This window comes from Coregonus lavaretus (genome assembly GCF_964263955.1).
Source record: "Coregonus lavaretus genome assembly, chromosome: 3".
Taxonomy (NCBI): domain Eukaryota; kingdom Metazoa; phylum Chordata; class Actinopteri; order Salmoniformes; family Salmonidae; genus Coregonus; species Coregonus lavaretus.
This window is the reverse complement of record NC_139990.1, coordinates 14154553-14178587: the sequence shown is the minus strand read 5'-3', so window position 1 is coordinate 14178587 and position 24035 is coordinate 14154553. Positions and strand designations below refer to the sequence as shown.

The 24035-nt window shown below is 43.6% G+C and overlaps 1 protein-coding gene across 1 annotated transcript in view; it reads left to right on the top strand.

The window, feature by feature from the left end:
• LOC311118280 (endonuclease/exonuclease/phosphatase family domain-containing protein 1-like) overlaps positions 1-24035 on the top strand; it is a 43403-nt gene that overhangs the window by 1933 nt on the left and 17435 nt on the right. The window contains exon 2 of the mRNA XM_084157609.1: positions 18986-19037. Coding sequence (XP_084013735.1) covers positions 18986-19037 — 52 coding nt within the window. The remainder of the gene's footprint in view (positions 1-18985; positions 19038-24035) is intronic.

Sequence of the window (24035 nt, the reverse complement as noted above, 5' to 3'; positions counted from 1 at the left end):
TGGGGACAGTAAAAGGCCACTCTAAAATGTGCAGTTTTGTCACAACACAATGCCACAGATGTCTCAAGTTTTGAGGCTGCGTGCAATTTGCATGCTGACTGCGGGAATGTCCACCAGAGCTGTTGCCATAGAATTGAATGTTAATTTCTCTACCATAAGCCACCTCCAATGTTGTTTTAGAGAATTTGGCTGTACATCCTACTGCCCTCACAACCGCAGGTCACTTGTATGGCGTCGTGTGGGCGAGCGGTTTGCTGATGTGAACAGGGTGCCCCATGGTGGCGGTCGGGTTATGGTATCGGCAGGCATAAGCTACGGACATTAAACACAATCACATTTTATCGACGGCAATTTGAATGCACAAAAATACCGTAACGAGATCCTGAGGCCCATTCTTTTTTTTAAAGGTATCTGTGACCAACAGTGCATATCTGTATTCCCAGTCGTGAAATAATAGATTACAGCCCAATTAATTTATTTCAATGGACTGATTTCCTCATATGAACTGTAACTCAGTAAAATCAATGAAAAGGTTGCATTTATATTTTTGTTTGATATATTTCAGTGGGTTGTCTTGTATAACCCCAAGATCAGAACAGTGTGATGCAGCAGTAAGGTTAGAATCTCTTCCTGGGCCTCCTCAGTGAGAGGGGGACACATTCCCCCTTGGTGGTGTTAGGACACAGTGTGTGACAGACTGAAATGCAGTGGCGGCCGCTGATTGGCCGAATACCTGGGGTGCGAGGTGGTTGGAGTTGTCAACAAAGCAGCATGACAGAAATATGATGCCACAACTACTGGTAGTTTCTTTGAGAAGATCTATAAAGCGATCTGTGCATTTGAACAACAGTATATAATCACCTATTTAACTTTTGCATGTCAAAAACCAAATGACCGCTGCTGCACATGCTGCAACTGAACAGATTAGATTATACTATTTAGAATGAACAGCCAGTTTACGAACGAATGAGTGCACCAGGGAGAAAGCAACAAGCATGCAGATGCGATAAGTGAAAACACATTATCTAACTGGGGATAGCTAGCTAACATGTCACAAAGAATGATGCGCTAGCCAGTTAACTTTCATTCTGAAATAACTTGATATTTCCGAGTTAGTCAGATATTAGATTAGAAAGACTTGAAATTGGCATGGGAGCTAACTAGCTAGCAAGCTACACTGAGTGTACACAACATTAAGAACACTTTCCTAATATTGACACAACATTAAGAACACTTTCCCCCCCTTGCCCCCAGAACAGCCTAAATTATTCAGGGCATGGACTCTATTAGGTGTTGAAAGCATTCATGGACTATATTCCGTGTTGACTCAAATGCTTCCCACAGTTGTGTCAAGTTGGCTGGATGTCCTTTGGGTGCTGGGCCATTCTTGATACACATGGAAACTGTTGAGCGTGAAAAACCCAGCAGCGATGCGGTTCTTGACACAAACTGGTGCACTTGTCACCTACTACCATACCCCGTTCAAAGGCACTTCAATATTTTTTTCATGCCCATTCACCCTCTGAATGGCACACATTCAGAATCCATGTCTCAAGACTTAAAAATCCTTCTTTAACCTGTCTCCTCCCCTTCAAGTACACTGATTTGAAGTGGATTTGACAAGTGACATAACTAAGGGTTCATGGATTTCACCTTGAATCACCTGGTCAGTCTATGTCATGGAAATAGCAGGTGTCCTTAATGTTTTGTACACTAGCTAGCTGCTTATCAAAGGTAGATAAGTGATTAATTTGACCAAAAAATCTAGCAAAAATTATTTCTCAATGTTTCTCAAAATTACTGTAGCTGGCTAATTCATTTGATCATGCTTTGTGATACACCAGGTTTTATGCTGTTTTAGTCCACACATGATAAACACCAGGGGAAACAATAACATTGGCCATGCCTTTTTGTCCTACCAGATCCGTGATGAGAAGGTTCTACTTAGTGTATCCCTCTGTCCTTCGAGTCTTGTTGGATGTCGTTGTCTGGTTTATTGGGTCCCAGGCTCCCATGACTGTTATGATTTATTTATTTACAAGTTAATTACAATTTTCTTTTTGCGTCATCTGTACCTCATAGAGCAGATCTAGTCGGAAGTAAGCCATCTGGCATGAGAGACTCATTGGGAAGAGGAGACTGAATAGAGGCACATTGAGCACCCCAGGACGGTCCATTTACTTTGTGCTGTTAAAATTTATGCTATGAAATCCTGCGATTTCATTAGGGAAGTTCCCCCCTCATAGCAAATAGCTGGCAAAACACTCCAAGCAATGTTCGCATGGCCTATGCGCCCGCGGAGCTGCTGCTGACAGTCACTGAGGGGCAGAGTAGTAAGTAGCTGAACAGCTTGTTTTGAACAATATATTTTTTAAACAGGAAAATGTACACACTTACCACTTTTATGAGCATTTAAAACATTATCCGTGAAATATATATACACACAGTACCAGTCAAAAGTTTGGACACACCTACTCATTCAAGGGTCTTTCTTTATTTTTACTATTTTCTACATTGTAGAATAATAGTGAAGACATCAAAACTGTGAAATAACACATATGGAATCATCTAGTAACCAAAAAAAGTGTTAAACAAATCAAAATATATTTTTGAGATTCTTCAAAGTAGCCAACCTTTGCCTTGATGACAGCTTTGCACACTCTTGGCATTCTCTCAACCAGCTTCACCTGGAATGCTTTTCCAACAGTCTGCGGTCCAACTCATCCCAAACCATCTCAATTGGGTTGAGGTCGGGTGATTGTGGAGGTCAGGTCATCTAATGCAGCACTCCATCACTCTCCTTCTTGGTCAAATAGCCCTTACACAGCCTGGAGGTGTGTTTTGGGTCATTGTCCTGTTGAAAAACAAATGATAGTCCCACTAAGCACAAACCAGATGGGATGTCCTCCTGAGTGGCGCAGTGGTCTAAGGCACTGCATCGCAGTGCCACTAGAGATCCTGGTTCGAATCCAGGCTCTGTCGTAGCTGGCCGCGACCGGGAGACCCATGGGGCGGCGCACAATTGGCCCAGCGTCGTCCAGGGTAGGGGAGGGAATGGCTGGCAGGGATGTAGCTCAGTTGGTAGAGCATGGCATTTGCAACGCCAGGGTTGTGGGTTCGATTCCATTATAAAAAATAAAAATGTATGCACTCACTAACTGTAAGTCGCTCTGGATAAGAGCGTCTGCTAAATGACTAAAATGTAAATGTAAAAAAATGTATTCACACATATACAGTGGGGAGAACAAGTATTTGATACACTGCCGATTTTGCAGGTTTTCCTACTTACAAAGCATGTAGAGGTCTGTAATTTTTATCATAGGTACACTTCAACTGTGAGAGACGGAATCTAAAACAAAAATCCATAAAATCATATTGTATGATTTTTAAGTAATTAATTTGCATTTTATTGCATGACATAAGTATTTGATCACCTACCAACCAGTAAGAATTCCGGCTCTCACAGACCTGTTAGTTTTTCTTTATGAAGCCCTCCTGTTCTCCACTCATTACCTGTATTAACTGCACCTGTTTGAACTCGTTACCTGTATAAAAGACACCTGTCCACACACTCAATCAAACAGACTCCAATCTCTCCACAATGGCCAAGACCAGAGAGCTGTGTAAGGACATCAGGGATAAAATTGTAGACCTGCACAAGGCTGGGATGGGCTACAGGACAATAGGCAAGCAGCTTGGTGAGAAGGCAACAACTGTTGGCGCAATTATTAGAAAATGGAAGAAGTTCAAGATGACGGTCAATCACCCTCGGTCTGGGGCTCCATGCAAGTTCTCACCTCGTGGGGCATCAATGATCATGAGGAAGGTGAGGGATCAACCGAGAACTACATGGCAGGACCTGGTCAATGACCTGAAAAGAGCTGGGACCACAGTCTCAAAGAAAACCATTAGTAACACACTACGCCGTCATGGATTAAAATCCTGCAGCGCACGCAAGGTCCCCCTGCTCAACCCAGCGCATGTCCAGGCCTGTCTGAAGTTTGCCAATGATGATCTGGATGATCCAGAGGAGGAATGGGAGAAGGTCATGTGGTCTGATGAGACAAAAATAGAGCTTTTTGGTCTAAACCACTCGCCGTGTTTGGAGGAAGAAGAAGGATGAGTACAACCCCAAGAACACCATCCCAACCGTGAAGCATGGAGGTGGAAACATCATTCTTTGGGGATGCTTTTCTGCAACGGGGACAGGACGACTGCACCGTATTGAGGGGAGGATGGATGGGGCCATGTATCGCGAGATCTTGGCCAACAACCTCCTTCCCTCAGTAAGAGCATTGAAGATGGGTCGTGGCTGGGTCTTCCAGCATGACAATGACCCGAAACACACAGCCAGGGCAACTAAGGAGTGGCTCCGTAAGAAGCATCTCAAGGTCCTGGAGTGGCCTAGCCAGTCTCCAGACCTGAACCCAATAGAACATCTTTGGAGGGAGCTGAAAGTCCGTATTGCCCAGCGACAGCCCCAAAACCTGAAGGATCTGGAGAAGGTCTGTATGGAGGAGTGGGCCAAAATCCCTGCTACAATGTGTGCAAACCTGGTCAAGACCTACAGGAAACGTATGATCTCTGTAATTGCAAACAAAGGTTTCTGTACCAAATATTAAGTTCTGCTTTTCTGATGTATCAAATACTTATGTCATGCAATAAAATGCAAATGAATTACTTAAAAATCATACAATATGATTTTATGGATTTTTGTTTTAGATTCCGTCTCTCACAGTTGAAGTGTACCTATGATAAAAATTACAGACCTCTACATGCTTTGTAAGTAGGAAAACCTGCAAAATCGGCAGTGTATCAAATACTTGTTCTCCCCACTGTACATACATACATACATACATACATACATACATACATACATACATACATACATACATAGACACACACACATACACACAAACAAAAGTATGTGGACACCCCTTCAAATTAGTGGATTCGGCTATTTCATCCACACCCATTGCTGACAGGTGTGTAAAACGAGCACACAGCCATGCAATCTCCATAGCTCAGTGACTTTCAACTTGGCACTGTCATAGGATGCCACCTTTCCAACAAGTCAGTTTGTCAAATTTTTGCCCTGCTAGAGCTGCGTCAGTCAACAGTATGTGCTGTTATTGTGAAGTGGAAACATCTAGGAGCAACAACGGCTCAGACGCGAAGTGGTTGGCCATACAAGCTCACAGAACGGGACCGCCGAGTGCCGTAGCGAGTAAAAATCGTCTGTCTTCGGTTGCAACTCTCACTACAGAGTTCCAAACTGCCTCTGGAAGCAACGTCAGCACAATAACTGTTAGATGGGAGCTTCATGAAATGTGTTTCCATGGCCGAGCAGCCGCACACAAGCCTAAGATCACCATGCGCTGGCTGGAGTGGTGTAAAGCTCGGCACCATTGGACTCTGGAGCAGTGGAAACACATTCTCTGGAGTGATGAATCACGCTTCACCATCTGGCAGTCCGACGGACAAATCTGGGTTTTGCGGCTGCCAGGAGAACGCTACCTCCCCGAATGCATAGTGCCAACTCTAAAGTTTGGTGGAGGAGGAATAATGGTCTGGGGCTGTTTTTCATGGTTCGGGCTAGGCCCCTTAGTTCCAGTGAAGGGAAATCTTAACGCTACAGCATACAATGACATTCTAGACGATTCTGTGCTTCCAACTTTGTGGCAACAGTTTGGGGAAAGCCCTTTCCTGTTTCAGTATGACAATGCTCCTGTGCACAAAGTGAGGTCCATACAGAAATGGTTTGTCGAGATCGGTGTGGAAGAATTTGACTGGCCTGTACAGAGTCCTGACGTCAACCCCATCGAACACCTTTGGGATGAATTGGAATGCCGACTGCAAGCCAGGCCTAATCGCCCAACATCAGTGCCCGAGCTCACTAATGCTCTTTTGGCTGAATGGAAGCAAGTCCCTGCAGCAATGTTCCAATATCTAGTGGAAAGCCTTCCCAGAAAAGTGGAGGCTGTTATAGCAGCAAAGGGGGGGGGGACCAACTTCATATTAATGCCCATGATTTTGGAATGAGATGTTCAACGAGCAGGTTTCCACATACTTTTGGTCATGTAGTGTGTGTGTGTATATATATATATATATACACACACACACACTGAGTGTACAAAACATTAAGAACACCTTCCTAATATTGAGTTGCTGTACGCCCTTTTGCCCTCAGAACAGCCTCAATTTGTCGGGGCATGGATTTTTGAAGTGCTTCCCATAGTTGTGTCAAGTTGCAGCGTTGCAGTTCTTGACACTCAAACTGGTGCGTCTGGCACCTACTACCATACCCTGTTCAAAGGCACTTAAATATTTTGTTTTGCCCGGTCACCCTCTGAATGGCATACATAGATAATCCATGTCTCAATTTGTTCAAGGCTTAAAAATCCTTATTTAACCTGTCTCCTCCCCTTCATCTACACTGATTTGAAGTGGATTTAACAAGTGACATCAATAAGGGATCATAGCTTTCACCTGGTCACTCTGTCATGGAAATAGTTCCTAATGTTTTGTACACTTAGTGTGTATAAAACAATTTCTATGTTTACATTGGTAAAAAACTATCACAGGTGGGGCGCTGCCCCTAATGGACGGGCTGCTGCTACTGAAACGGCTACCGTCAGGAGAACGTGTCCCTGTCATGGTCATTTCCGCACCCAGAGTCAAATCTTGCATGCGGTCCCAAATCCATTCTCACGAGAGAGTACTGTCATCATGCATACAGCACATGATCCTCGTGGGTCTGTCACTTAATGTAAATCATGTAACAAAGAACACTAAATAAAATACTGCCCCACCCTAGTCTCAACAGTACAGTCGTGGTCAAAAGTTTTGAGTGACGTATTGATCTTCAAAAAGTTTGCTGCTTCAGTGTTTTTAGATATCTTTGTCAGGTGTTACTATTGTATAATTACAAGCATTCCATAAGTGTCAAAGGCTTTTATTGACAATTACAAGTTTATGCAAAGAGTCTTCTTTTTCATGACCTCTGCAATCCGCCCTGGCATGCTGTCAATTAACTTCTGGTCCACATCCTGACTGATGGCAGCCCATTATTGCATAATCAATGCTTGGAGTTTGTCAGAATTTGTGGGTTTTTGTTTGTCCACCCGCCTCTTGCTTGAGGATTGACCACAAGTTCTCAATGGGATTAAGGTCTGGGGAGTTTCCTAGCCATGGACCCAAAATATCGACGTTTTGTTCCCCGAGCCACTTAGTTATCACTTTTGCCTTATGGCAAGGTGCTCCATCATGCTGGAAAAGGCATTGTTCGTCACCAAACTGTTCTTGGATGGTTGGGAGAAGTTGTTCTCGGAGGATGTGTTGGTACCATTCTTTATTCATGGCTGTGTTCTTAGGCAAAATTGTGAGTGAGCCCACTCCCTTGGCTGAGAAGGAACCCCACACATGAATGGTCTCAGGATGCTTTACTGTTGGCATGACACAGGACTGATGGTAGCGCTCACCTTGTCTTCTCCGGACAAGCTTTTTTCCAGATGCCCCAAACAATCGGAAAGGGGATTCAGAGAAAATGACTTTACCCCAGTCCTCAGCAGTCCAATCCCTGTACCTTTTGCAGAATATCAGTCTGTCCCTGATGTTTTTCCTGGAGAGAAGTGGCTTCTTTGCTGCCCTTCTTGACACCAGGCCATCCTCCAAAAGTCTTCGCCTCACTGTGCGTGCAGATGCACTCACACCTGCCTGCTGCCATTCCTGAGCAAGCTCTGCACTGGTGGTGCCCCGATCCCGCAGTTGAATCAACTTTAGGAGACGGTCCTGGTGCTTGCTGGACTTTCTTGGGCGCCCTGACGCCTTCTTCACAACAATTGAACCTCTCTCCTTGAAGTTCTTGATGATCCGATAAATGGTTGATTTAGGTGCAATCTTACTAGCAGCAATATCCTTGCCTGTGAAGCCCTTTTTGTGCAAAGCAATGATGACGGCACGTGTTTCCTTGCAGGTAGCCATGGTTAACAGAGGAAGAACAATGATTTCAAGCACCACCCTCCTTTTTAAAGCTTCCAGTCTGTTATTCTAACTCAATCAGCATGACAGAGTGATCTCCAGCCTTGTCCTCGTCAACACTCTCACCTGTGTTAACGAGGGAATCACTGACATGATGTCAGCTGGTCCTTTTGTGGCAGGGCTGAAATGCAGTGGAAATGTTTTTTGGGGATTAAGTTCATTTTCATGGCAAAGAGGGACTTTGCAATTAATTGCAATTAATCTGATCACTCTTCATAACATTCTAGAGCAAATGCAAATTGCCATCATAAAAACTGAGGCAGCAGACTTTGTGAAAATTCATATTTGTGTCATTCTCAACTTTTGACCACGACTGTACAGTCTCACACACACACACAGTGGTTTTCCAAACCTTGTGGGGAGACACAATTGGTTCCCATTTAAAACTCTAATTTTTCAAGACCTTAACCCCTAAACGTATCCCTAATTCTAAACCTAACCCCTTAGCCTAATAATAGCCCTTTTTCTTGTGGGGACCACTCAAATTTGTGTTGGTTTACTATTCTTGTGAAGACTTCTGTTCCCCACAAGTATAGTTTAACATGTCCACACACGCACAGCAATCAGAGAAAACAAATCCCTTTACAATTACCTTTAGCACAGTACTTTGACCCCAAATACTTATCTTCCTCCTCTGTACTGGTTTGGATATGAAAGCTCTTTCTAAAGCGCTGGTACTTCCCCTGGCTGTCCCTCCCTTTTTCCTGTGTTCTGTCAGCCTATAGGTGTGTGTTCTGGCTCGGGACATTGAGGAGGTGAGAGGGAAGGAAAGTTGGGGGGGTGGAATATAGGAGAAGAGGGAGAGAATGGGAGCAGGGGAGGGAGAGGAGGTGGAGGGGAATGGAGAGAAATGGAGGTGTAGCCAGAGAAGGGTGTGTGGGAGGGGGAGGGGTGTTGTCTGTTTGCTTAGCGCTCAGCTGTGGAGCGAAATACCACAGGCTGTAGGCAGGTAGCAGGGCTGATACTTGTGTTTACAGTTCAAGCTGGGGTGTGTTATCTTGGCCTGCCTCCAGCTAGCATAGGGAGCGAGTCACTGGAGTTCAATGAACTCCTCCGCTCTGCACCACACGGAACCAAAGGTTAGACTGACAGACATTTGGCTACCAGTCCCACCAGCCAGCCTGACGCAGCCTTGGAGGAAAGGAACCTCCCCCCTCCAGTTATTTGTAATGAGTCAGTTGAGCTGTTGGTCTCCCTACTACCACTCCCATTCCCTTGCTGAGACACAGACAGAGGCTAAGGGAACAAGGAACCACGCTGACTAGCTAGCAGGGAGAGGGAAGTTACTTTAGGCTAGCAGGGAGTATGGTTAATACAGTTCAGCAGGACAGGTAATGTGTAGAATAGAGCTGCTGACACAGTTGACTAATATCTCTGGAAGCTAAACAAATGAACAGCTCTATTACTGACAGACTCCAGGGATGACCTCTCTGTGTACTATGTTGTGTCAGGGAACGGTAGGCGAGGGAACGGTAGGCCACAAATGCAAGATCGGTAGAGTGCCATGCATTGCGATATCTATTGTGCAGTTGTTTAACCTCGGCATTCACGAGTGGCATTTTCAGGGACACAGACAGAGGCTAAGGGAACTGGGAAGGCTGACTAGCTAGCAGGGAGTAAGGTTAATACCGTTCAAGATAGGTAGTGCCATGCATTGCGATATCGATTTATGCAATTATTTCACTTTGGCTGTCACGAGGCAACTTTTTTTTCTTCTTTTTAACTAGTGGTAGGGGATTTTGTCTTGGTCAGTGTTGTGCAATAACTGCTGTGGAAATTAGATTTGGATGTAAATCAGTCAAAACTGTTGAGAAACCCCATAGGTTAACCGTGGACATGCAGCGCTAGCGAAAACAAACCCACATGCCGCCCTAAACACACACTCTCACCCCAGGTCAGCCTCTACAGGGTTAGTGGAAAAGGTTTAAATGGGTCTGAACTGACTTGATCTACCGAGGAAACCACTCTTGCTTTTACACTGAAGGCAAACTAACAACTGTTTTCACTGCAGTCTGAATTTATAATCATCCCTAAAAATCCCTAACTCCCCCAGCCCAAGGCATGTCTGACACACTCAGGACGGGTGTGGATTAGAGACCTGTTGGAATGTGTTCTGATCTTCATCGTTAATGAGGTTCGCCATTAGAACCCTGACAGTGTTTCTAATCTATATCGATTCAACCAGACTGACCCGATAACAGAAACAATGTGTTCTGTGTTTATCTGAATGTACATGATCTGATAAGGGAAAATCAGATCAGCGTAGCTAGTTAGCTATTCTAAGGTCAATCGATCAAATTCGTAATGCAATCGTCCAATGATTCCCATCACCACACAATCTCTGGACAAGATCTTCTCGACTCCTTCTAAACAGATTACCGGTACTACAGATCAACTGTGTTTTCTCGCTTCTAATGTTGAAGCATTATGTTCTGTATTGGGTTGTTCCATCTGATTTCAATCACTTTTTGACTGCACCCCATTTTGATTTGAATGAAACTTTCCATGGAAGAAGTGGTCAGAAAGGGATTTATTTGGACCTGAATGCTAAAACATTTAGGAGATAGAGGTGCTCAAAGTTGACCCATTTTGCATACCCTACCATGAGACATCCATGTCTTCATCACGGGCAAAAGATAAATGGTTGAGTTTGACCTAATTTAAAAGCTTAAAACAGTGTTGTCAAAAATGTTTTTTTTGTGCCTTTTAACCAGTGGTGGTCAGTGCCGTTTTAAGATAAGGGAGGACGATCTTTTTTAATGAACATGGCCTTATTTCTATTAAAGCATGTTGGATGACTCTCATTCATATTCCATTCACCCAGTTCAATGTAACAGCAATAGGTTTAGGCTACTACATGATACTAGAATTTCCTATACCCATCATGAGGTTGCTACAACCTAGCCTATGAAGGAAAGTTTATAACGTAGGTGCACACAGGTCGAGAGACAAATTTGAGGTGACACATGGACAGTGACATTCAATACCGCCTTGTACACTCTTGCCTGCATCTAGCTGATATAGGGTGTAATCGTTAGTCTAAAAGTTGCAAACAAGAGTTTCTATTGGACAAATTCAGCTATGTTTATCCCCTTTTTGTTCCGTTTGCTTCCGTTTTAAGAAAAGTTTTTCAACAGAATCGTTGGAATGAATACACCCCTGATCACGCATAAACACAGTTCACTTTCATAGCAGCCACGTTGTATTCCTTCTTGCATCTATGCACTCTCCTCCTCTCACCTCTTCCCTTCACTTGTGGACTTCAATGCACAACACATCAGCTGCATGTGACCAGGCGAAAAATAAATAAATATCCAAGCCAAACCGCTACACGACCCTACATCGTTGTCACCATATTAGCTAAAGTAAGGTCATAGTCAGCATAGCTAATAGAACTAATGCGTTTCAGTAGGCTAAACTAGCTAGCTGCATTTGCTAGCTAAGTAAGTGAAAGTTAAGACTCTTTCTCTCTTGCTTCTTCATTTTGGAAGAAATTAATTTGTTCAACTATTGTCTTTCTCTCTCTTTGAGTCAACTACTCACCACATTTACACACTGCAGTGCTAGCTAGCTGTAGCTTATGCTTTCTGTACTAGATTCATTCTCTGATCCTTTGATTGGGTGGACAACATGTCAGTTCATGCTGCAAGAGCTCTGATAGGCTGGAGGACATCCTCCAGAAGTTGTCATAATTACTGTATAAGTCTATGGTAAGCAGTGAGAACCATGAGCCTCCTAGGTTTTGTATTGAAGTCAATTTACCCAGAGGAGGACGGAAGCTAGCTGTCCTCCGGCTACACCATGGTGCTACCCTACAGTGTGCTGTTGAGGCTACCGTACACCTTCGGTGCAAAACAGTGTGTTTTAATCAATTATTTGGTGATTTGATTATATTTAGTATAGTTTTATCTAAAAAGGATAACTTTGTTTAATGCTTCACTATTTCGCATATGTTGTAGCTTAGACCCTATTTGACATAATCTGAGGTGTTTGTGTTGTTCCCACCATCGGTTGAGACACAGCATACTCGTAAATACAGGGTGGGTGTAATTTCAATCATAGAAATATAATATAATAAAATGTGTATGTAAACTTCCGACTTCAACTGTATGTGGAGTTTACGCGTTTTTAGATAATTGACGTTAAAGGATCAAACATTTATATCTTCTGTTAAGAAATTATAGAATAGTTTGACAACCCTCTTTTGTAAGCCTTTAAATGATATCAAACTCAACCAGTGATGAAGACATAGAGGTCTCATGGTAGGGTGGGTAATGCAAAATGGCTCAACTTTTAAGACCTCTATTTCCTAAATGCTTTGGCATTCAGGTCCAAAAAGTCACTTTCTGACCACTTCTTCCATGGGCAAATATGTATGGCATGTTTTGTTTAAAACAGAAGGGATTCTGTCAAGTCAAGCAGGCCTGTTCTAGCTGACATGTGCTTAACCCAGACGATATTATGTTGATAAATGTGTGCATGCATGCCTGAATGACATGGCTAGTATAGATCTCACCTGCTGAAGCTCCTTTGTTAACCGTCACAACACTCTCCTTTCTCCCACTACCAATCTAGCTGTCCAGATTTTCCAGGTTTATAATGTGTTGGACCTGTGTGTGTGTGTGTGTGTGTGTGTTGAACACTTACAACTTCCAGCCAGCTGCAGTGGTTGAGATTATACCTCCCCACCCCACACCTCAGTCCCAACCTAGCAGGTCTGAATTACAGGCAGGGAAGCGGGTGTTCAGCGCCCGGGGGTTGGGTGGTGCTGGTGTTGGCGCTGCCTACCTGCCACTAACCATGTTAATCCCTGTCCTAGTGCATGATGGGAAGGTCACATCTACATCTCACCCACAGCAGCAGCAGGTATGTCCCCTGACTCACAGTTCTGTCAGAACAGAGCAGACTGACTGCCAAAACAGACATCATGACTATGTGCTGGACTCTGCTACATTTTTACATTTACATTTTCGTCATTTAGCAGACGCTCTTATCCAGAGCGACTTACAAATTGGTGCGTTCACCTTATGATAGCCAGTGGGACAACCACTTTACAATATTATTATTAATTTTTTTTTTTTTTGGGGGGGGGGTAAGGCGGGGTAGAAGGATTACTTTATCCTATCCCAGGTATTCCTTAAAGAGGTGGGGTTTCAAGTGTCTCCGGAAGGTGGTGAGTGACTCCGCTGTCCTGGCGTCGTGAGGGAGCTTGTTCCACCATTGGGGTGCCAGAGCAGCGAACAGTTTTGACTGGGCTGAGCGGGAACTGTGCTTCCGCAGAGGTAGGGGGGCCAGCAGGCCAGAGGTGGATGAACGCAATGCCCTCGTTTGGGTGTAGGGACTGATCAGAGCCTGAAGGTACGGAGGTGCCGTTCCCCTCACAGCTCCGTAGGCAAGCACCATGGTCTTATAGCAGATGCGAGCTTCAACTGCTACTATGGTACACACCCTCTATCCTCTATCCCAATGAAATCCGATGCTATCAGAGAGGCACAGATTCTATCTCAGCCCTGTCAGCGTGTTTTGTGATGGTGTGTGTGTGTGTGTGTGACTCGGGATTGATGCTGAGGTCATGAGCGATGGTGTGGGTTGTTAGAGGTCTGTGCTGAGCGAGCGTGCGTGCGCGTGTGTGTGTGTGTGTGTGTGCGTGTAGCTGACGCTGAGTGTTAAGAGCACAGAGGGAGAAGGCGCTCATGTGGAAAATTCCATTAGGACAGCAGTTTGTGACCGATAGAAGGACAGACCGTGAGTGAGAGGCATTACCCAGAAAACACTGCTTCTGTCAGTGCCAGGACGGGTGCCATGGGCCTATTCCCTCTAACTGTAACCAGTTTGTCGTTTACACTGGTACACACTCGGCACTGGTTCTCAATTGACCCGAAACCAGTCTACGGTCGTGGTCAAATGTTTTGAGAATGACACAAATATAAATTTTCACAAAGTATGCTGCCTCAGTTTTTATGATGGCAATTTGCATATATTCCAGAATGTTATGAAGAGTGATCAGATGAATTGCAATTAATTGCAAAGTCCCTCTATGCCATGAAAATGAACTTAATCCCCAAAAAACATTTCCACTGCATTTCAGCCCTGCCACAAAAGGACCAGCTGACATCATGTCAGTGATTCCCTCGTTAACACAGGTGAGAGTGTTGACGAGGACAAGGCTGGAGATAACTCTGTCATGCTGATTGAGTTAGAATAACAGACTGGAAGCTTTAAAAGGAGGGTGGTGCTTGAAATCATTGTTCTTCCTCTGTTAACCATGGCTACCTGCAAGGAAACACGTGCAGTCATCATTGCTTTGCACAAAAAGGGCTTCACAGGCAAGGATATTGCTGCTAGTAAGATTGCACCTAAATCAACCATTTATCGGATCATCAAGAACTTCAAGGAGAGAGGTTCAATTGTTGTGAAGAAGGCTTCAGGGTGCCCAAGAAAGTCCAGCAAGCGCCAGGACCGTCTCCTAAAGTTGATTCAGCTGCGGGATCGGGGCACTACCAGTGCAGAGCTTGCTCAGGAATGGCAGCAGGCAGGTGTGAGTGTATCTGCATGCACAGTGAGGCAAATACTTTTGGAGGATGACCTGGTGTCAAGAAGGGCAGCGAGGAAGCCACTTCTCTCCAGGAAAAACATCAGGGACAGACTGATATTCTGCTAAAGGTACAGGGATTGGACTGCTGAGGACTGGGGTAAAGTCATTTTCTCTGATGAATCCCCTTTTCGATTGTTTGGGGCATTCGGAAAAAAGCTTGCCCGGAGAAGACAAGGTGAGCGCTACCATCAGTCCTGTGTCATGCCAACAGTAAAGCATCCTGAGACCATTCATGTGTGGGGTTGCTTCTCAGCCAAGGGAGTGGGCTCACTCACAATTTTGCCTAAGAACACAGCCATGAATAAAGAATGGTACCAATGCATCCTCCGAGAACAACTTCTCCCAACCATCCAAGAACAGTTTGGTGACGAACAATGCCTTTTCCAGCATGATGGAGCACCTTGCAATAAGGCAACAGTGATAACTAAGTGGCTCGGGGAACAAAACATCGATATTTTGGGTCCATGGCTAGGAAACTCCCCAGACCTTAATCCCATTGAGAACTTGTGGTCAATCCTCAAGAGGCGGGTGGACAAACAACCCCACAAATTCTGACAAACTCCAAGCATTGATTATGCAAGAATGGGCTGCCATCAGTCAGGATGTGGCCCAGAAGTTAATTGACAGCATGCCAGGGCGGATTGCAGAGGTCTTGAAAAAGAAGGGTCAACACTGAAAATATTGACTCTTTGCATAAACTTAATGTAATTGTCAATAAAAGCCTTTTGACACTTATGGAATGCTTGTAATTATACTTCAGTATACCATAGTAACATCTGACAAAGATATCTAAAAACACTGACGCAGCAAACTTTGAAGACCAATACTTGTGTCATTCTCAAAACTTTTGACCACAACTGTACACATACACCATCTTCTCTCAAACCAGCCTGCACTCATACACCGCTATCTAGTATAGTGCCCTCTGAGACAGGATTATTCCAAGGTGACCTTGGTGCGGCAGCTCATTACTTTTAGTTTACGCAACTACAATGTCTCTGTGTTATCAGATTTACTCTTAAGTACAGACTCTGTTTCCTTCATTGTGTATTCAGTGTGTGTGGTCTTCCTAACCTGGTAAATCATTGTAAGTGTCTGAGTTACGTTGGTTATTTTCTTTAAATGAATGATGACATTGAGGGATTACGGTTTCTCTGAGCCATACTATGGCTCTGCTCTCTCTCTGTTTCTCTGCGGCATTGTGGATCTTTGAGTGACCTTTGCTGCAAGCCCCCTCCATCCTCGTGTGTGTGTGTGTGTGTGTGTGTGTGTGTGTGTGTGTGTGTGTGTGTGCTCTCTCACTTGTTTGTACATTTGCAGTAGAGCTTTTTATCCGTCATTCTGTTTTTGGTGCCTGCCTTGGTTTGTTAATCTGCCCATCCTGTCGAGCTGTGAGGAGGATTGTGTGGGGATTTGAGGAGTTTGAACACGCTATCCTGTCACACACACACACACACTCTCCTGTGTGGTCACGGTCACATCAGGTCCTGTCTGCACTGCGGCCAGGTCACCTGTGGTCAGTGCAAGGGAGGCAGTAGAGCCCCAGAGGCATTCTATTTCTATGGTAGCCTCTGAGTGTGTGATCACACCTAGAGGAGGGGTGTTGTCACCCTCCTAGAGCGCTCTGGCTCCAGACCTGTTTGTATTCACAGTCTCTGATTGCACAGTTCCTCTTTTCATAAGAGACCAGAAATATTGATTTCTCTCACAATCTATTATGAAAGAATTAGGGTGTTAGGGTACGGTGGAAAACTAGTGTGGTGGGTAAGCAGAAGCATCAAACCATTTGAAGACAGCAACCAAAGCATTTGGATTTGTAGGATAAAATAAATGCTTCTCAAGTGCTGGATTTGGAGTATTCCTTTTTGCAAATGGGTCCATAGTACATGATGTAATAATTTGTCTCCATTTACTATCAGTCTATATATGACTGTGAAGTAGTCTCATATCTCTGGGTGGACTTGCTTTTCTCTGTTCTTATCAGTTCAGTCTCATCTGTCGTCTGTCTTATCACTCTTTTATGCTCTTCATTTCATTCCCTCCCTCTTCTATTGGATGAGGTAATCCAGTGAACCTCCTCCACCTAATCATTCCCGAGCAGAGCAGACCGGGAGGCTAACGTTGACGTATGCATTTTTTCCATTTATATTAGCAGATGCTTTTATGCAGCGTGGCATAAAGGGTGAAAGTCAGAACAGACCCAGCAGCAGTGTTGCGTAATGTCCTGTAGGAACCGCTGGGAGACCACCGTCCTACTGATATGTGTTGGGAGGAGAGGGTGGCAGGGCACTAATCCTGCTAGTCCCAAAGTCACCAGTCCACTTCTCCATTCACATTGAATTTGATGTCTGCATTTGAACTCGGCCTTGTAAACCTACTAGCCTAACGGCCAGCTGTTTTACACAGCTTCCTCTAAAGTAAATTGAATTGAACTTGCCAAAATTATATAATTACTCCCGTCTATACAAAAAGCAATACAATCCTTCAAAACACTACACCAGAGAGCATGATTTAGCCACAGAGGATCATTAGCTTTAAAAAAAAAAAAAAAAAAAAAAAAAAAAAAAGCTATTGATTGTATGAAAATCATAAAGCCAGGGCATAATCTAGAGTGGGCAGTATTTCAAATGGCTGATTTGTTGATTTGCGGCTATCAGTGAAAATCATCTTAAATAGGCCTATCGCAATATTTCGAAATACAATCGCTGGAAAAACACAAAAGATAGGAAACAAAGAAAATAACTCTAACCTGTGTTTTAGTTAGGCTATCAAAATTCTCAACTCCCAATAGGCTACTGTTCGCTCAATAGCCTATCTTATTGGCACTATAGGGAGAGCATCGGCCATATCCCCGGTGAGTGCACATATTCACGGGTGAGTCCTTGCTCCTGGAATTTGTGTGGGTTTTTATTAGGACAATTTCCTCCTTTTTTTATTGATCCCAGTTGGTCAGTGTCAGCAGAGTAGCATACCCTGACATTTTTTACTGGTATTAAAGATTATGCTAGATTCACAGCTATGCGGAGCCAACTCATTTAGGGCCGTTATTACTAGCCCCTACATTTGTCACATACCTTGATTGTGTCTTACATCATAACTGTTAACAGATTGCATTCATTCATGGAGTACATGTGGGCCACAGCAACCCCCTCCCCTGCCTACACAACCTCCTTTTTAGGATTACTAGATGTGTGTGTGTGTGTGTGTGTGTGTGTGTGTGTGTGTGTGTGATCACCTAGCACATAGATAGGCTCTTCACAATAGGCATAAAAATACACTAGACTACAGTCTCATTTTCACTGCCTTAGATTTAATTATCTAATTAAAGTTAATCAGCCTTAATCAATACTGTGGACGGAGGGCATTAAAACACTGTACCTGGTCGCCATGGAGACCGAGGATGTGCAGTGCAGTCAAGCAGCTCTGTAAAATATTTCCGTAATGGACATACCAGTGGGGGGTGTGTGTGTCTAATCCCACCTGTGAAATAGGCCAGAGTATTTTTACCTCTTCTGTTACAGCTGTAGTCCATAGTCTAAGCCCTCTGTTGAAGATGAACCCCCCCCCCCAAAAAAAATATCCTATTACCAAATGAGTTTTCTCTGGGGTTAATTTTTAAACAAGTCTGAATGAGTCAGTGAACGAATAAGGAATGTTCCGTTTGCTCATTTAGTTAATAGCCAGCAGTTGTGTGGATCTGAGTGAGTGAGGGGGACATGAGAACAGTGTGCAGGATGGAGCAAGAGGAGAGTGGGGCCAAGATGGAGAAAGAGAGAATAGTGCTTTGCCCTTTTTTTATCACGCTGACTAGTGGGCTGGAAAAACAATTAGAAACTAAACAGTTTCATGTTTATGGGATCGTAAAGTAGGTTCCACCCCATCTCTGCACCAATGTGTTTGTATGTACAATCTCCTGGGCTTGCAGTCCAAAGTCTACTCTTCCCCTCTGCCTTTCTCTGCATAATAAATGTTGTATGTGTCCGAAATGGCACCCCTATTCCCTAGTGCACTACTTTGGAACAGAGCCGCTGTGTATGGTGCACTATGTAGGGAATAGTGTGCCATTTCAGACACATCCGTTGACTTTATTACATGGTGCCTCAGGGGAAAAGACTGAGTCATGTAATGTGTTGTAGAGTCAGGAGGATCCTGGATGTGTAGGGAGGCCCTCTGTGTTAATAATGCACTGGCCTCTCCTCTATTACCAGAACTGGTGTATTTATCACCCTATCATATGGCTAATAATAACGCAAAGGTCAGCTTGGATAACAGAGATGATTCTCCACTGTTTAATTGATGCATCCATGTGTCTCACACCATCTCTCTCTATTCCTCTCTTGCTCTCTCCAGCATCAAGTTACTGGCAGTCCAAGACCTGGTAGATCGGGAGGCCCTTGACAAGGTACAGTGTAGCAATCCCTTTCTTCACCTACTAGATCAAATACTTTTCTTATTGATTTGGGGAGCAAAGTTCTGTGTACCCATTAATCCACCAGTACAGATAATCTTTATGTTCGTGATAATTATGAGATGCTCTTGACATTAAAAACATGTAGAGAACCTCCCTCCCTTGTTCTCTCTCTCTCACCACTTAACCTTCTGTTCTTTCTCAATTATGCATAATTCTCTCCTTTTCTCTCTCTATCGCTCTTTCTCCCTCCCTCTCCATTTCTCCTGCTTTTCTCCTTCTTTCTAGCTCTCCCTATCTCTCTCTCTCTCTCTCTCTCTCTCTCTCTCTCTCTCTCTCTCTCTCTCTCTCTCTCTCTCTCTCTCTCTCTCTCTCTCTCTCTCTCTCTCTCTCTCTCTCTCTCTCTCTCTCTCTCTCTCTCTCTCTCTCTCTCTCTCTCTCTCTCTCTCTCTCTCTCTCTCTCTCTCTCTCTCTCTCTCTCTCTCTCTCTCTCTCTCTCTCTCTCTCTCTCTCTGTCTCTCTCTCTCTCTCTCTGTGTAAACTATATTCTATTTCCAGGCTTAAATGTAGTGTGAACTGTGAGGCCAGTCTCCTGTGCTTTCACCGCTATAAATAAGTCAGTAGTTGCTACGTGTGGAGAGAGGGGTGTCTTCTTTATGAGTGTGAGGAGAGATAGGGGACACTGCCCTGGTATGCTGCTGCACACTGCTAGAATAACCTGCTTCTCTATTACTGAATGTTATGTAATGTCCTCAACCCATTAGGGATCTCTATGTGTGTCTGCGCTCTACTTTGGTTATGAGGTTAGGAGAATGTAGCTGTGGACAGTCAGAGAAGGTCCTCTCTAGGGACTGCCTGAATATGCACTCAATTAGTTAAATAGATAGATCTATAGATATCAGATCTAGTCTGAAGATCATTTGTGTGTTCACAAGTATATGTTGGCATTGGAGATTTATTATGAACCCTGTCTAGGTCCTGAGCCGGTGTCTGTAAATGAAATTTGTGTTTATATCAGTGCTGGAGCAGACTTTTAGTAACAGCTGTAGGAGCTGTTTGTGACGAGAGGGAGAGAGATGAGCCGCCCGTCTGTCTGTCTGGTACAGTATGTGATGTGAATGTGATGCGCTCCTGGAGAGAGAACTAGGTTGACAGAGCAGAGCTGCTGTCTCTCAGAGAGAGAGAGTTATAGAGCGAAAGCTCCCCTCTGAATAGAGGGATTGATAGTTTATTTCTAAAAAAGAGAGGGAGAGAGACTTTCCAAAGGCAGAGAGGAGAGATGGAGGGGAGGAGGATGCTTCATGAAGAGAAATGAGCCATCTCTTTCCTCTCGTCTTCTACAGATTTCATTCTCCCTCCCTCTATCGCTGCAGTACAGACAGTCAGTGAGTCACGAAGTGTGAGTGTGAAATCAGAAAAATTATGTCCAAACCCACAGGCTCCTCAAACCCACAGGCTTTCACTCTGTAACTCTCTTTGAGAGACAGCAGCTCTGCTCTGTCGACCTAATTCTCTCTCAAGGAGCGCATCACATTCTAACATCACTCTAACATCACATCAGTCTTCCTTGTCTTATTCCTCAACTCCCTGTAGGGATTCTTTAACTGCCCACTGGAATTTCACAACTTGGAATATTCTGTAAAATTCCAAAACTGAAATGACCTTTTCTGGGTTCATAACTTCCAGTTGAGACTTCCCCCATGATCAGACAAAACAAGATATAACTGTAAATACAGGCCTACATGGGAGTAACATTCAAATGTCCCTTATTGATGTCACCTGTTAAATCCACTTCAATCAGTGTAGATGAAGGGGAGGAGACAGGTTAAAGACGGATTTTTAAACCTTGAGACAATTGAGACATGGATTGTGTATGTGTATCATTGAAAGGGTGAATGGGCAAGACAAAATATTTAAGTGCCTTTGAATGGGGTATGGTAGTTGGTGCCAGGCGCACCGGTTTGTGTGAAGAACTGATTGACAGATATAAATTAGAAAATGAGATGGGAAGATGGATACAGTACAGAAAGTGAGTGGTGGAACGGGGTATTGAACCACTGCCTCCAGGGGCATGTGTGCTTCAGGGGTGGCAGCACTACCACTAGACCAGCCCCCCCATTATATGTTTACCTTTAATCTCTACAAATATGGTAAACACGTCTGAGGTCGTCATCTGTGATGCTGCATCAAGCACCACACACTGACTAAACCAACAGTTTGAGTTGGCATGTTTACTAACAGTTGACATTTTTCACTGTTTAGTCACTAAGCATGTGAAGCAGTATTAGTCACTGTTTTTTCTTCTTCAGAGTTGGCTTAAACAACAAGCAGGAGTAGAGTAACATGGTTGGGTAGCCATCATCTAGCCACTTGGTTACATCACAACAGACACCCACACTATTTACCATTTTCACCCTCACACACACTAATACTCCCCCACAATATCTCAGTCTCTCTTCGCATTTCACACTCCTACACACTTCCTTTGTATTTTTCCCTCAGACCTATATTATCTATTGACGCAACATGGTGGGAAACAGACGTGTATATTTGCCACAGCTATGCTTCCTTATTTACATTAGAACTTGTAACTATCGGAAATAAAGCTTTCTTTCCTCTTACTCACTGCTGCTTAAACAAGCCTGCCTGGAAGTGTGTGTGTGCCAGCCATCTGGACTGTTATCCATACTAGGAGGATTCTGGCCACTGAAAATCTACGTCAGTTGTGGCATATCTGTTAGAAACAACAAAACATCAGGGTCTGGAAAATCTAGACTGTTATGCTTTGAATCCCAACTGTTCTGAGTGTGTGAGAAGTGGTATGTTGTCTACTCATGTTTCAAACGTTGCTGCAGAGTAGAGACTGAGGAGCTATAACTGAGCTGGAGAAAATGGTGGCTGTCAGTCTGCCTGTGGTAGTAGGGAGTAACCTGTGAAAGTAGTGACTCTCTCTCTCTCTCTCTCTCTCTCTCTCTCTCTCTCTCTCTATATATATATATATATATATATATATATATATATATATATATATATATACACACAGTTGAAGTCGCAAGTTTACATACACCTTAGCCAAATACATTTAAACTCAGTTTTTCACAATTCCTGACATTTTAATCCTAGTAAAAATGCCCTGTCATAGGTCAATTAGGATCACCACCTTATTTTAAGAATGTGAAATGTCAGAATAATAGTAGAGAAAATGATTTATTTCAGTTTTTATTTCTTTCATCACATTCCCAGTGGGTCAGAAGTTTACGTACACTCAATTAGTAATTGGTAGCATTGCCTTTAAATTGTTTAACTTGGGTCAAATGTTTCGGGTAGCCTTCCACAAGCTTCCCACAATAAGTTGGGTGAATTTTGGCTCATTCCTCCTGACAGAGCTGGTGTAACTGAGTCAGGTTTGTTGGCCTCCATGCTCGCACACGCTTTTTCAGTTCTGCCCACACATTTTCTATAGGATTGAGGTCAGGGCTTAGTGATGGCCACTCCAATACCTTGACTTTGTTGTCCTTAAGCCATTTTGCCACAACTTTGGAAGTATGCTTGGGGTCATTGTCCATTTGGAAGACCCATTTGCGACCAAGCTTTAACTTCCTGACTGATGTCTTGAGATGTTGCTTCAATATATCCACATAATTGTCCTTCCTCATGATGCCATCTATTTTGTGAAGTGCACCAGTCCCTCCTGCAGCAAAGCACTCCCACAGCATGATGCTGCCACCCCCGTGCTTCACGGTTGGGATGGTGTTCTTCGGCTTGTAAGGAACCCCCTTTTTCCTCCAAACGTAACGATGGTCATTATGGCCAAACAGTTATATATTTGTTTCATCAGACCAGAGGACATTTCTCAAAAAAGTACGATCTTTGTCCCCATGTGCAGTTGCAAACCGTAGTCTGGCTTTTTTATGGCGGTTTTGGAGCAGTGGCGCCTTGCTGAGCAGCATTTCAGGTTATGTCAATATAGGACTTGTTGTACTGTGGATATAGATACTTTTGTACCTGTTTCCTCCAGAATCTTCACAAGGACCTTTGCTGTTGTTCTGGGATTGATTTGCACTTTTCGCACCAAAGTACGTTCATCTCTAGGAGACAGAACGCGTCTCCTTCCTGAGCAGTATGACGGCTACGTGGTCCCATGGTGTTTAAACTTGCGTACTATTGTTTGTACAGATGAACGTGGTACCTTCAGGCGTTTGGAAATTGCTCCCAATGATGAACCAGACTTGTGGAGGTCTACAAATTTTTTTTCTGATGTCTTGGCTGATTTCTTTTGATTTCCCCATGATGTCAAGCAAAGAGGCACTGAGTTTGAAGGTAGGCCTTGAAATACATCCACAGGTACACCTCCAATTGACTAAAATGATGTCAATTAGCCTATCAGAAGCTTCGAAAGCCAAGGAACAGTCAACTTAGTGTATGTAAACTTCTGACCCACTGGAATTGTGATACAGTGAATTGTAAGTGAAATAATCTGTCTGTAAACCATTGTTGGAAAAATTACTTGTGTCATGCACAAAGTAGATGTCCTAACCGACTTGCCAAAACTATAGTTTGTTAACAAGAAATTTGTGGAGTGGTTGAAAAACGAGTTTTAATGACTCCAACCTAAGTGTATGTAAACTTCCGACTTCAACTGTGTCTATATGTATGTATGTATGTATGTATGTATGTATGTATGTATGTATGTATGTATGTACAGTGGGGAAAAAAAGTATTTAGTCAGCCACCAATTGTGCAAGTTCTCCCACTTAAAAAGATGAGAGGCCTGTAATTTTCATCATAGGTACACGTCAACTATGACAGACAAATTGAGAAAAAAAAATCCAGAAAATCACATTGTAGGATTTTTAATGAATTTATTTGCAAATTATGGTGGAAAATAAGTATTTGGTCACCTACAAACAAGCAAGATTTCTGGCTCTCACAGACCTGTAACTTCTTCTTTAAGAGGCTCCTCTGTCCTCCACTCGTTACCTGTATTAATGG